At 40.5% G+C, this 13,315-nt stretch overlaps 1 protein-coding gene across 1 annotated transcript; it reads right to left on the bottom strand.

Moving 5' to 3' along the window:
• Window positions 1-1,911: 1,911 nt before the first annotated feature.
• Window positions 1,912-13,040, bottom strand: IL1A (interleukin 1 alpha). The gene is made up of 7 exons (XM_066372329.1): window positions 13,006-13,040; window positions 12,337-12,391; window positions 11,314-11,362; window positions 9,820-10,042; window positions 7,733-7,906; window positions 5,474-5,595; window positions 1,912-2,883 (listed from the first exon to the last, which is right to left on the bottom strand). Exons 2-7 carry the CDS (start codon window positions 12,381-12,383, stop codon window positions 2,686-2,688), a joined length of 813 nt encoding a protein of 270 aa, XP_066228426.1. The 5' UTR covers window positions 12,384-12,391; window positions 13,006-13,040; the 3' UTR covers window positions 1,912-2,685.
• Between the last annotated feature and the right edge of the window lie 275 nt (window positions 13,041-13,315).

The raw sequence follows: 13,315 nt of genomic DNA, 5'->3' as shown, positions 1-13,315 counted from the left end.
ATAAATTTAAAGTTTGAACTTAGGTTGAGAATTGGTGTAGGTCTTAATTGCCTTAAAACACTATACGAATCAACAATGTCACTTGTTTTCAAAAAGCCAATGTCACTTTCTAGCAAAAGCATGTTGTCTAAAATAGGAAGGACAAGATCTAACTCTAGGTTCTTTCAGTCTGACCATATTGTGACAATGTCGGTAAAGACTCAAGAGGACAATTTTGATAAATGTATATAGTCACAAAACCACCGTATGATTATGGAATAGACATAGATACACAAGCATATATTTACATCCACCACAATAATTATTGCTATTGCAACTATTTCTGTCACCCTCAAAACATTTGAGTGTAGGTATTTTAAATATCAGGGGGATGATTTAGTGGGAAGAGGGCTTGGCTTTTTGTTTCTGTAACTTGGGCTTAAAGGTGATTTGTTTTTTCTCTCATCATTTTAGAAACTGATGTATAAAGACCATTCTAAAAGAAATAGACTCCAACAAGTTCAGTGCCAAGACTGTTTAACCCCATCATAGTGACCTTCTTATCCCTGAGGCAGGGGAGATGGCAACTGCATACACGAACAATAGTGTTCACCATGTGCTTCTCTTCTCTTTTTTCTCTGATGCCACTTTGAGGATTTTACCTTCTATACCCCTGCTGTCTTCCAAATCTATATATAGATCTAACTTCTCCTGAGTTCCAGATACATTATCATCTCCCCATTCTACATGGGCATCCTGCCAGTAGCTGAAAGTACATGTCTAAAATGCTACTCATCATATTGCATCCTGGTTGTGAGAAATACTCCATATTTCCACCAAATGTACTGATTGACACCATCATTCACCCTCTTTCCAGTACCAGAAAATTGCGATCATCTATGACTACTCTTTTCCCATTATTTTCCACATCTAATTCCAAGTTCTCTTGATTTTAACTTTTCCAACTCAACATATCTTATATCCATGCTTTTTAAATGCATTAGTTAGTTATTAAGGTGGCTCTGTATGTACAAATTTGTGTGGATATATAAACACATGTGTTGTAAGTGTGTAATGTGAACTTAAATAAACCTAAGAATTTTATCATTCTTTGTTTTTTTCTTGAGAGAGAGAGAGAAGAAGGGAGAGAGATGAGAAGCATCTACTCGTAGTTGTGTCAATTTAATTGTTCATCGATTGCTTCTCATATGTGCCTTGCCTGGGGGGCTCAAGCAAAGCCAGCGATCCCTTGCTCAAGCCAGTGACTTTGGGTTCAAACCAGCGACCTTGGGATCATGTCAAAGATCCCATACTTAAGCCAGCGACCCCACACTCAAGCTGGTGAGCTTGGGGTTTTGAACCTGGGACTTCAGCATCCCAGGTTGATGCTCTATTCACTGCACCACCACCAGTCAGGCATTATTATCATTCTAAATGCCATTTATGTTACTGGCTAGTGAACAAAGGGGAGAGAAAAAGTATAAAATCTTGGTTTGGTTTTGTAAAGTAATACTATTGTTATTTATATGAACTTTTATCATTTGTCCCTAATTACCATGCAGTAAAATAATGATTAAAACAACTAGTAATTATGTGTCAATTTACTTTTTTAAAATTTTTATTCAGTTATGATGGATAAGTATCATTCCTCATTGTTGCTAGTAATATAAAACTATGGCTTGATCTTTTTAGAATCTAGAAAGAACATTACTTATGTTCCAGAAAAGAAAGTTTAGATAACAATTGTCCTGTGGTTGCCAAAGTTAAGTTCATTCCATTTTAGCTAGCATGACTTGACAGCAGGTGAAATTGAATGTCAAATGAATGACAAAGCGAGTCTGAAGGCAGAAGAATGAAAGATTTTGGACAATTACCAGTTCAAATAAAAAATAATAGTTAATATAAATTTATTATAAGTACAAGAATCCCAGATACTAAAATACAGAGCCTTGTGGCAATGGAAAAAACATGACTTGGATCAAAGTGCTTTAGTGTAACTACATCAAACTCATTCAGCCTGGAAAACACTGTCTATTGTTGAGGATGGCTGGTCACACTCAGAGATTGCAAAAAATGGCCATAAATATAATAATATATTATAATTATCTTAAATTATATTTATAAATATATATGTACATATAAATAATAACTTAAAATAACATTCCATGCTTTGCCTTGTTCTTGAAGTTCAGTTTCAAGAAGCATTTTATTGGAATGATCTCATTGATTGTCATAAGATACTGTTAAGGCAGAAAGGATATAGGTCCCAGAAACTTATAGTAAGTATTTGATTAAGGGTCCATCAGCAACTTAAAAGCAGAAGGTAAGCAGTTGGAATGAAATCTATGGCTTTTCATTCCAAGTGCCATTGTGGGTATTAGTTTTCTTAAGCCTTAGTTAACTCATATGTAGTACAGGTATAGTCTTTTTGATAGTCAGGAGCCTTGGTCCTCCCAAGGTTATTATGAAGAATAATAATTAAAACAATTGGTAGTCTGCATTGTATAGGGTGTTCCTTAAATAACAAGCAATACTATATGTCAGTGTTGGTTCACTAGACCTTACTCCCTCTCTTACAAAGAGAGTAAACATTCATTTAGAATTACGAAGGTTCAGCACATGCTCAGCAAATGACTAAGATTTGACTTCTTCATGTACATGGTACATACGGACTGTCAACATTTCACAAGTAAGTAGACTTGAGAGTCAAGGCTGGTTTTCCAGTATCTGAAAGTCAGTGATAGAGGGTAGCCCACTTGCCAGGTGCACTGGGTATTCTTGCTTTGTGGCAATAAACAAATTTGGATGGGCAACTGACTTGAAGTAGTTCTTAGTGCCATGAGTTTCCAAGAAGAAGAGGAGATTGGTCTCATTTCTGATGGTTTTGGGTGTCTCAGGCATTTCCTAGGATAAGGAGAACAGAGATGTTAGAGAGTGAGATGCTAAAACAAGAACCAAAGTTCAATCCTTTGGCATGTGGCCTTTGTGCGAAACACAGCACTTTACAATTATGATTGCAATATGATGTGGTTCTTCATTCATTTGTTCATCCAGCAAGCATTTTTTACATGCCTCTTAGATGTTTGGCCCCATTTATTCATAATATTTTATTTCCTTGGTTAACTGGAGAGAAATTTAAATTAGTCATGAAGATTGCCAATGATAGCAGTGTCTCCCTGTATCCTGACAGGTGGGGCCAAACTTGTTCTTGTCCTACCTCCAACACAGGCCTAGAGCATTTTGTGTCAAATCCAAGCACTAGACCTCTAAATTCTAAGACCTCTAAGATCTTGACTTCTAAGTGTACAAATCATACCTTTAGGAAATACGATTTAGAGATATTAATGTCCTTATTTAAGTCAACAAATGAAGGTTAACCCCCCCCCACACACACACACCAATTCCCACTTGCCATGTGCACCAGGTATATTAGCTGCTGAATCTTCTTCAGTGCAATTGTTGACAATTGTGATCTCTTTACACTGTACTATTCTTGTGGTTTTGAATAGACTCTAACAATACTTCTACGGAAAGGTAAAATTCAAATTCCAACTTGAGATGCTTCATCTTTACTCTTTTTAATCTAGAACAACTAAATGTCCTTTTGAGGTTTCCTTGGGGTTTTCAATGTCATTAAGGTTTTTATTTCCAAAACCTATTCCTTTCCTACTTTTTCTCATCTCAGTGAATGTAGTTCCTCCTCTTGCTCTTTTTTGGTTCTGTCTTCAAAATGTAAGGAGATTCTGTCTACTGCTTTTCACCTGTCTCATCACTTCCCATCCCATGACTGTTTTCAACTTCTACGTGGGCCCTCTGCTTCCTCTATTGCCTTCCTTCTGATCTAGTCTCCATTTAAAAAATATAAATAAACTTCTTTTAGTGGCTTTTTGTTGTATTTCAGATGAAATCTGAATGCAAGTCTCCACCAATTCTAGCTCCTTCTATCCTCCCTCTTCCTCATGGTGCCCAGCTCTTAGAGTGTCCTTCTGATCTTTTAAGCTGGTCTTTAAGCTCTTAAAAGTCTAGGGCCTGGGAGCAGCCAGACCCTCCCCCTGTTCAGAATGCTTTACTCCACCCACCCTCTTGCATAATGGCATGCTCCCTCTCTCACATCAGTAGCTCTCATCTCACAAGGAGCTCTATTCCTGCCCCTCTGTCTAAAGAGCACCCTTCCACTTTCCTCAGCATCCTGTTCATTTGTTTTATTTATTTATTTATTTTTCTTTACAGGGACAGAGAGAGAGAGTCAGAGAGAGGGATAGAGAGGGACAGAAGACAGACAGGAATGGAGAGAGATGAGAAGCATCAATCATCAGTTTTTCGTTGCGACACCTTAGTTGTTCATTGATTGCTTTCTCATATGTGCCTTGACTGTGGGCCTTCAGCAGACCGAGTAACCCCTTGTTTGAGCCAGTGACCTTAGGTCTAAGCTGGTGAGTGTGTTTTTAATTTGCTCAAGCCAGATAAGCCCGCGCTCAAACTGGCAACCTCAGGGTCTCGAACCCGGGTCCTCGGCATCCCAGTCCAACGCTTTATCCACTGTGCCACCGCCTGGTCAGGCCTGTTCATTTGTTTTATAGCATCTTGTACATTGTGCTGGTTGTTTAGTTTGTCTACTGTCTGTGTCCCCCCAGACTAAGTTCTATAAGGTTAGGGATTTTGTCACACCACTCTTGACGTAGCTGTGGGCACTATGCTTGATAGATAGAAGGCTCTCACTAATAATGCTTACTGAATGACTTCATGAATGAAGCTACTGCCTTACTCTGCAGACACCACTTTTATCACACTTGATCCAGATATAGAAACACATGTACCACGTAAATCCTACTAGGGGTGGAGGGGTAGATTATACATTTACTGCAAAAAAGTCATCTATTAATCAGTGGAGAAAATATCTAAGACTACAGTGGGCATATGTGTATCTGCATATTTATGGGAGAAGGCGGTAGTGGAGGCGGGGCTGAAATGAAGGACAGTGTTCACACCAATGAAGAGAGAGAGAGGCACTAGAGTCAGAAGGCCAGGATTTGAACTGGAGTCTTGGTCCAGTTTTTGCCTTGTGCCAGCTAGCACATGGTTAATCATCCCTGATCTCAGTGGGCTTGTTTGAGTTTCTTGGAGGCAGACCCATTGTCCTAATGCCTACCATCACATAGGTCAGATAGCAGATGTCAGTGAGGATCAAAGAAAGTTGGAATAAATGGATGTCTTGGGATGGGAGGTGAACAGGATCAGATAGGAAAAGAAAAAAGAAGGAAGCAGGCCATTTGTCTCATATATAATCTTGCATCTCCATTTTACTCTCTCACAGATCCTGCTTAGAATTGTCCCTGGGGATAGGTGAGGCAAAGGATGGGGGTAGCTGAGCAGGTGGGGACTGTGGGAGCAAGAGAAGAGGACTGTGCATCCTGCTAGGGTTGTCTGCCTATTGAGGTCATTTACAAATGTATGTGGTGTAATGAAGGGAAGTTAGAGTCCAGGTACAACTCACCTGTAGCAATACGGGATCATCTTCATTTTGGGCACTCACAAATAGTCGTGTTTTTGAGATTCTTAGAGTCACAGGAAGTTTAAGATCTTCATTTGATATATAACCACTTATGTCAAATTTCACTGGTGAAGAGAAAAGCCAAAAAGAAAGTAAATCCATTGTATTTGTATAAAATCAAGAGTATATGTAGATACACTGTGTGAGTGTGTATGTGCATGCATGTGTGTGTGTTAGGTCCCTGCCATGCTGTAAGCACCAGAAATTAAATGTGGTACATCTTTGTGTCCTTCCCAATGTCTGCCACATTTACTAGGCAGGTAGATACTTGATTAATGTCTTTAGAATTTTCTATGTTGAATGAATGCTTGGGGGCTAAGTATTTGGTAAGTCTCTTGTAATTACACTAGTAGGGTGGACCTTGTAATTTGTGAGGTCATGAGTTTGTAATGACCTGAAATGGAGGGGTTAAGGAAGCTGATACTCATGTTGCTAGTGATTGTGACCTGTAGTTCAGTTTCCCTTAGAGAACAATGTTTAGTAAGAGTTGTAAAATTATATATGGAGTTCCATTTTTGGGATATGCTCTAAAGAGATAACCTCACTGGAAAAAAATGTGTGTATACTAAGATATTTGCAACAGAATTAGTTAGAGCAAAAATATGTGGGGAAAATTGTGTGAAATAATATTAAGTAGGAAAATAGAACACAAATGATTTGTGTCAAAGAGTGGGAAACATGTTGACTTAAGTCCAATCAGAAAGAGTCCTACTGTTTACAATAGAGGAGCCTCTGTGGATCTCTGAAAATTATTGGGGACTGAAAAGTCAACAGGGTTTTTGCAGTTTAGATTTTTGGGAAACATAAGTGTAGGGAACTGGCCATATGCTGACAGTCTGCTCAACCCCCCACCTCAGTTGCTTGATTAGGTTGCAAAAGGCTGTTAAGCTGTGGTGCTGGATTGTTTACACTACGCCCCATGTTCCCCAGAAAGACTGGAGGCAAATTTCTTCTATCCTTTGTTTTATGTAAAGTTAAGATGATATGTATGGTGGGGGTTTTCTGCACTTGGTAAAATTCTTGGGTTGTCTTGGAAACATAATCAGAGATCTCTGATTTGCTAATGGCCTCACTTTGCCTTATAAATAAGCAGTCGTGGTGGAGCGCGCTTTCTTCTTGCCATCAGCAATTGCAAAGTCCTCCCAACCCCATCCTTTATTTCTTTAAGCCTATTTTCTTAATTCCATGCCATTCCCACTCAGGACCTGGAATTACTAGCTGTGCTGGTTTGTGACCGAAAATAATTTTGTATATGATGACATGTCCTTATGCTAAACAGTACATCATGGAAATTGGACTTGGTGATAAAACTTCTTAGACACTAAATTTCATCTTTCAGAATATGTTTGCAGCTTATTGGCTATTTTGCCTCACAATTGTTTTATATAATTGTAATAATGGCTCTTTCTAGTTCAATATTATTTCTTCTTCTTCTTCTTTTTTTTGTACGTGTGTTTTTCTTAAGTGATAAGTGGGAGGCAGGGAGACAGACTCCCACATGCACCCTACTGGGATCCACCTGGCAAGCCCACTAGGGGATGATGCTCTGCCTATCTGGGGCCATTGCTCTGTTGCAACTGGAGCTATTTTAGTGCCTGAAGCGATGCCATTCTCAGCACCTGGGCCAACTTTGCTCCAATGGAACTTTGGCTGCAGGAGGGGAAGAGAGAGACAGAGAGGAAGGAGAGGGGGTGGGGTGGAGAAGCAGATGGGCGCTTCTCCTGTGTGCCCTGGTCGGGAATCAAACCTGGGACATCCACATGCTGGGCTGACGCTCTACCACTGAGCCAACTGGCCAGGGCTAGTTCGGTATTATTTCTAAGTTTGATTGGTGAGCTTACCAATGAAACATGATGGCTTCTCATTGGCTCTGGGTAAACTTGGGTGAGTTGTTTAATATTTTTGAGATTCAATTTTCTCATCTTTAAAATAGGGGATAAGACTGAAAAAACCAAAAGAGAAACTTTATGAGAAAGCTTCCCACTCAGTGTCCTCTCAAAGACAGACACTTCTCTTGGTGTCTTCCAGGTTTGGCTGAGGCTCCTGTCCTTGCTTGGGATTTTTACGGAGATGATATGCATCCTTCTATTCAAGAAGAATTATGCAAAGGCAGGAATCTAGAGAGGTATATTCTTTGAAAATAGAAAGCTTAAAGAAATACAGAAATAATAGGAGGAGAAGATGACTGGGTTGTCCACTTACCTGCTTGGTCCAGATCATTTAATGCAGTAGCCATGAGGTATTGACCTGACGTATCTCGAATGATACTTTGACTGAGTGTGTCATTCAGGATGCACCGCTGTTTGATGACCCTCATGAAGTTGTACTTCATGCTGCTCTGGAAGCTGTAAGGTGCTGACGCAGGCTGGATGGTCTCTACAACCAGAAGCACAAGCTGAGATTAATGTCTGGGTGCAAACAAGACATATCTGCCTTAATGCAAGCATAGAAAGCAGCCATGGAAAAGATATTAGAATACTACAGTGCAGGTGAGGAGGCAAGAGGCAGAATCACCCAGCAGCAGTAGAGTGGTCTCCGGGATCATTACTGTGGTACTTATTCTATTTAAACTTTGATGGCTCAGTATATTTTTGTGTGTGTGTGTGACAGAGACAGAGAGAGAGACAGAGAGAGGGACAGATAGGGACAGACAGACAGGAAGCTAGAGAGATGAGAAGCATCAATTCTTCGTTGTGGCACCTTAGTTGTTCATTGATTGCTTTCTCATATTTGCCTTGACCAGAGGGCTATAGCAGAGCGAGTGACCCCTTGCTCAAGCCAGTGACCTTGGGCTCAAGCCAGTAACCTTTGGTCTCAAGCCAGCTACCATAGGGTCATGTCTTTGATCCCATGCTCAAGCTGGATAAGCCCACACTCAAGTCAACGACCTCGGGGTCTCGAACCTGGGTCCTCTGCATCCCAGTCTGACACTCTGTCCACTGTGCCACCGCCCGGTCAGGCTATGCCTCAGTATTTCTAAAAAAAAGAGATTATTTGTGCAACTTTCTCATTGTTGGTTGTTTGGAGGTGTCTAAGTAACCAGGAAGACTCCTAGTATTTCCTTCCTATATTTTTAAACGAATGTGCCCTGAGAAAAGAAATAAATACATTAAAATTATGTAAGGCACTGAAGGAGCAGGTCTAAATGTCTGTCACCCCTCGGCACAGTAGTGTAAGTCAATAGCTTCACAAACCCTCATGGTTGCGTAACTCTACTTCTGGGAGTCTGTTCTCAGGAAGTGAATGGTGGTAGAAATGAGGGTTTATTGATGTTTATTGTTGCATTACTTACAACACTGAAAAACTAGCACTCTAAAATGCCCTTGATCTATTGTTAAGTGAAAGAAAGGTAGAGATATCAGATTGTGTATAGTATGATCTTAACACTTTCCTGCGTGCGTATGTACATAGAAACAACTTTGAGAAATGTATCACAGTGCTAACAGTGGTGAACCCTTAGTGGGAGCATGATGATTTTTATTTTCTTTCTTACATTTTCTTGTATTTCTTAATTTTCTAGGTGATCACGTATTAGTGTTCAGCTGTTACCTTAAAAATATTGGGTTTATGTTTTACACAGTGTTGTAGAGAAGAGGCATGGGAGAAAAGTCATGATTTTTAGAGTCAGTACTGAATTTGGTTTGAGGCTTCCCCATGTACACATTGTGTGACTTTGGGCAGGTGATGACCTCACTGAGCTCACATTCCTCATATGTAAAATGAGAATGGCAGGTTGTTGCCAAGTTGTGAGATAATGCAGTTGTTAATAAAGTATTGTTGTTGATAGTGTTAACAAAAGAAGGAACACTGGTAGTAATAGTAATAATAACAACGGCAGCAATAGCTGACATTTATTAGATATTTACTACATGCCAGGCATTATTTAAGTCCAGAAACTTGCAAGTTTTGACACATTTAACATTCTCAATAGTAGGGGCTTTGATCATCTCCATTTCACAGTAGAAGAAACTGGAGCATTGCAAGGTTAAGTAACTAGGCCAAGGAGGCAGAGTTAGCATGGGGGGGAACATAGTGTGTACATTGTTATCCACTACCTTTACAATATGGCCATGAAATGAGCACATGAGCAAATACTTTAGACTCAGGTAACTGCTGCTTTCTCTCTGCTGGAGAAAGACAACACTTAATTTTCCTTCCTTATAGTTACCAGTCTAATGCCTAGTTGCCTTCTTTTTTACTAATTCTATGTTTTATTTGCATCCATACTTTATTGTCTCTATATTTGCTTAAAAATGGAAAACAAGAATATTATTGTACTTGACCCCTACCTTCTTCTGGATCATTGGCAATGGCATCCAAGTCATCATGGGTGATAAACTGGTTGAAACTCAATCGTCTCTTCTTCAGAATCTTCCCATTGGCTGCCACCACCACCATACTCTCTTTGAAGGTAAGCTGAGATGTCTTAGAGGTTTCAGAGGTACTCAGAGACATAAATTTATCCATGTAGTCCTCGGGAAGTGGGTCAAAACTTGCATCATAGAAGGATTTCTATGAGGAAAAGAAGTAGAAACTGAGAGGCTACCCATGGCCATAGCATGAGAGTCCTTTCAGTAAAAATTTTGTTCACCAGAGTCAGTGAGAAAGCTTTCCATTTTGGTCTTGGCTCACCCATATTTCATCAGTCTTCCCCTCCTCCCCATCCTTCCCTCTCAGGATCTCCCTGGAAGAATGTGATCTATTGGCCAGTCTTTGTCATCCATTGGCTGACTCAAACATGAGATGTAATGAAGCAACTTTACAAGCAAGATCTTAATGAGTGGTGGCCTTCCAGTTAGTTTTCCCACAGGAAGTTAGACTTTTACTGGACACAGTGCAAATATTTTTAAAACACTCCTCTGTGGACATCTTTTATTTATTTATTTAAAAAAAATTTTTTTTTTCATTTTTCTGAAGCTGGAAATGGGGAGGCAGTCAGACAGACTCCCGCATGAGCCCGACAGGGATCCACCCGGCATGCCCACCAGGGGGCGATGCTCTGCCCATCTGGGGCATCACTCTGTTGCATCCAGAGCCATTCTAGCGCCTGAGGCAGAGGCCACAGAGCCATCCTCAGTGCCCGGGCCAACTTTGCTCCAATGGAGCCTTGGCTGTGGGAGGGGAAGAGAGAGACAGAGAGGAAGGAGAGGGGGAGGGGTGGAGAAGCAGATGGGCACTTCTCCTGTGTGCCCTGGCTGGGAATCGAACCCAGGACTCCTGCACGCCAGGCTGACGCTCTACCACTGAGCCAACCGGCCAGGGCCTACAGACATCTTTTAAAGCCAGTACCAAAGACACACAAGGCAGTACTTGTGTGGTCTCCTAGAAAAATCACACGGCTGGCAAATGGCCTGCATCTTTCACCTCAACTTCATGGTTTGTGACATTGCAAGGTTATCTCTAATCCGTGGAGCTGAAGTCAGAGGGGTGATCCCAACATATCTCTTTAGGAGACAGAGTCCTGGTGAAGTGGCCCAAAGGTACTATCTCAGGATGACATAACTAACATTCATTCTGAAGAAGCCTGATCAAGAGACTCCAGTTCTTGGGGTTCAGGGTAGTTCTTCTCTGTTCTGGGAAAATTTGGTGAGAGGAAGAAGGCCATCAACTCTTACTGCAGAAAGGCAGTCTACCTCACTTATAATGAAGAGATATATGTCTCTGGACCTCTTGTGAGTGTACAACAGAAGCATCTAGGACTCAAACCATTGCTGTTCTCTTCTGGTAGAGAAAATACTATTGTGTCTGAATAGCAATCCTGTAAGAATCAATCATTTGTTTACCTGATTCAGAGAGAGTTGGTCAATTTCAGAACTGTATTCTTCATTTTCACTGTCAAACAAGATGACAAGAGTGTAATTGTTTGCTATACCATACCACCACTACAGTCATTGGGCAACATATTTTAATGACCACATTAGCTTTAGGTAACACACACATACACACACACACACACACACAGCTACTACTGTCATCTTAGAAAATTAAGAACTTTTATATACATACATATATATAGTGATTTGTCCCTCACTAATTTGGAATTAGTAATCATCAGGGCAGACTTTGAACTTTACCAACAAAGACAGGGCTTGGCTAATAAATTGAAGAATTGTAATTAAATTTCAGAGAAAAATGTTAAGCTCCTCAAGAGAAAAGAAATATTTTTGAAACACTTCATTTTAATTTTAATCAAATAGATTATGTTACACATTGCTTTCATGTAGTCACTAAAATAGATTTAGTCATTTATACTTGGCAGCACATCCAGACAACATTTGGATGGCCAAGTGCCGGTGCCATGGGAGCAACATGTTTGGTAAAGTGCTTTCTAATTTCACCTTTGTATCCGTGTGTATTCCCCCTCTGTGTGGATGAGGTGTGACTGTGTGTGAGCGCTCACGTGCTCAGAGTGCTGGGAAGCCATTTCACATTCCAGATTCAGATCTAGAAGTTTTCTGAGAATGGTTTCTCTCTGACAGGCCATTAAAATCCATTACTGTATAAGAACATGTGACCCAAGAGAGGCTCTTTCTGAGTAGATTCACTAGGACTCAGCAGGCCTTAAAGGTAGTTTTTCTATAATGGCCATCTCCCTGTCAATGTCACCTCGGTTTGCCCTGCTGGATGATTAGTTTCCCTAGTTTCCCTAGTTTCCCTAGGTCTTTGCTAAGCCCGCTCTGACTCTGGAGGTAGCACACATCTTTCTGTCTCTGCCAGTCTGTCCCCATGCTGGTTGCTGTAACTCTTAGCTGGCTTCCAACATGCCTCGATCCCCGCATCGAATCACAAGAGAATCTATTTCCTACCTGTAACAGGTCTTCAGGTCTTCAAAGATGTCAGGGACCTTGGCCATCTTGACTTCTGCAACAGAGAACACCAGGGGCTGTCAGCTGAGCCAGTCTCTGACCCAGATGCTTACAAGGGGAACCACCTCTGCTCTGCGCTTCTTGAGAAACTTAAAGCATGACTTAGCTCACACTCAACATTTTTTCCCATTTGTTTTTACTCCCTTGAATTATTTGCTTATGTTTCTGTCTCCTCTACCAGACTGTAAACTTCTTTTAGAATCTTAATATCTCTTATATGTCCAACTCAATATATGCTTATAGTACGCATTTAGTGAACTTTGGATAAGTTTAAAAAAACCCCACAAGAATGAGGTCTTGCCTTACATAGAAGCAAGAGAGTTGGAAATTCCAGTTTTCTCTTGGTAGTTTTTGGTAGTTGAGTTCCCTCTGAAGGAAGACTTGGCTGTACCCACCTGTGCCCTTTTCTGAGATCAGTTCCTCTGTCTCTCAGTTCCTCATCAGGAGAAAAAATCATTTTCTAAAATCTGACTGATTCTAACTCACACACTAAACGAGGAAAGGACAAGAAAGGAAGAAAAAGGCTTTAGCTTCAGAGAAGGCAGTTTGAGAGATAAAAGTCAAGGAGAAAAAATAGTTTAAAAGCCAAAGATGTGATAGGGACAATACCTTTGCTACTCAGGCGCCAGTGAAGTGACTCCCTCTCTGCCTGGAGACTTCCTTAGCCCAGTTGGGCTCCTCTGCCTTTTGTCTCTTAGGGAGTGGGCGGGGCCATCTGTGCGTCACAGGGGAATTCACAAGGAAGGATCTTGCTTTGTATGCTTTTATGTTCATTCATCTTTATGCTAGGCAAAATACAGACAGATTATAAACTTAGTGTTGTTTACAAAGATTCTTCAGAGTTTTTGATTTGGTTTATGTTATTTATTGCTTTTCTCTGAACAATTATAAACACAAAGTCTTAGAAAAAAGGAACAAG

This window comes from Saccopteryx leptura, chromosome 3, assembly GCF_036850995.1.
Source record: "Saccopteryx leptura isolate mSacLep1 chromosome 3, mSacLep1_pri_phased_curated, whole genome shotgun sequence".
Lineage (NCBI taxonomy): Eukaryota > Metazoa > Chordata > Mammalia > Chiroptera > Emballonuridae > Saccopteryx > Saccopteryx leptura.
Note: the sequence above shows the minus strand (reverse complement) of the source record. Positions and strands in the feature narration are given on the sequence as shown.

What these genes read in the sequence shown, in the direction of transcription:
- IL1A (XM_066372329.1), bottom strand. Translation starts at nt 12,383, where the DNA reads ATGGCCAAGGTCCCTGACATCTTTGAAGACCTGAAGACCTGTTACAG. An exon ending in TGCCAATGATCCAGAAGAAG is followed by an intron (nt 7,907 to 9,819) that starts GTAGGGGTCAAG and finishes TTCTGGTTGTAG; the next exon opens with AGACCATCCAGCCTGCGTCA. An exon ending in ATGATCCCGTATTGCTACAG is followed by an intron (nt 2,884 to 5,473) that starts GTGAGTTGTACC and finishes TCCTTATCCTAG; the next exon opens with GAAATGCCTGAGACACCCAA.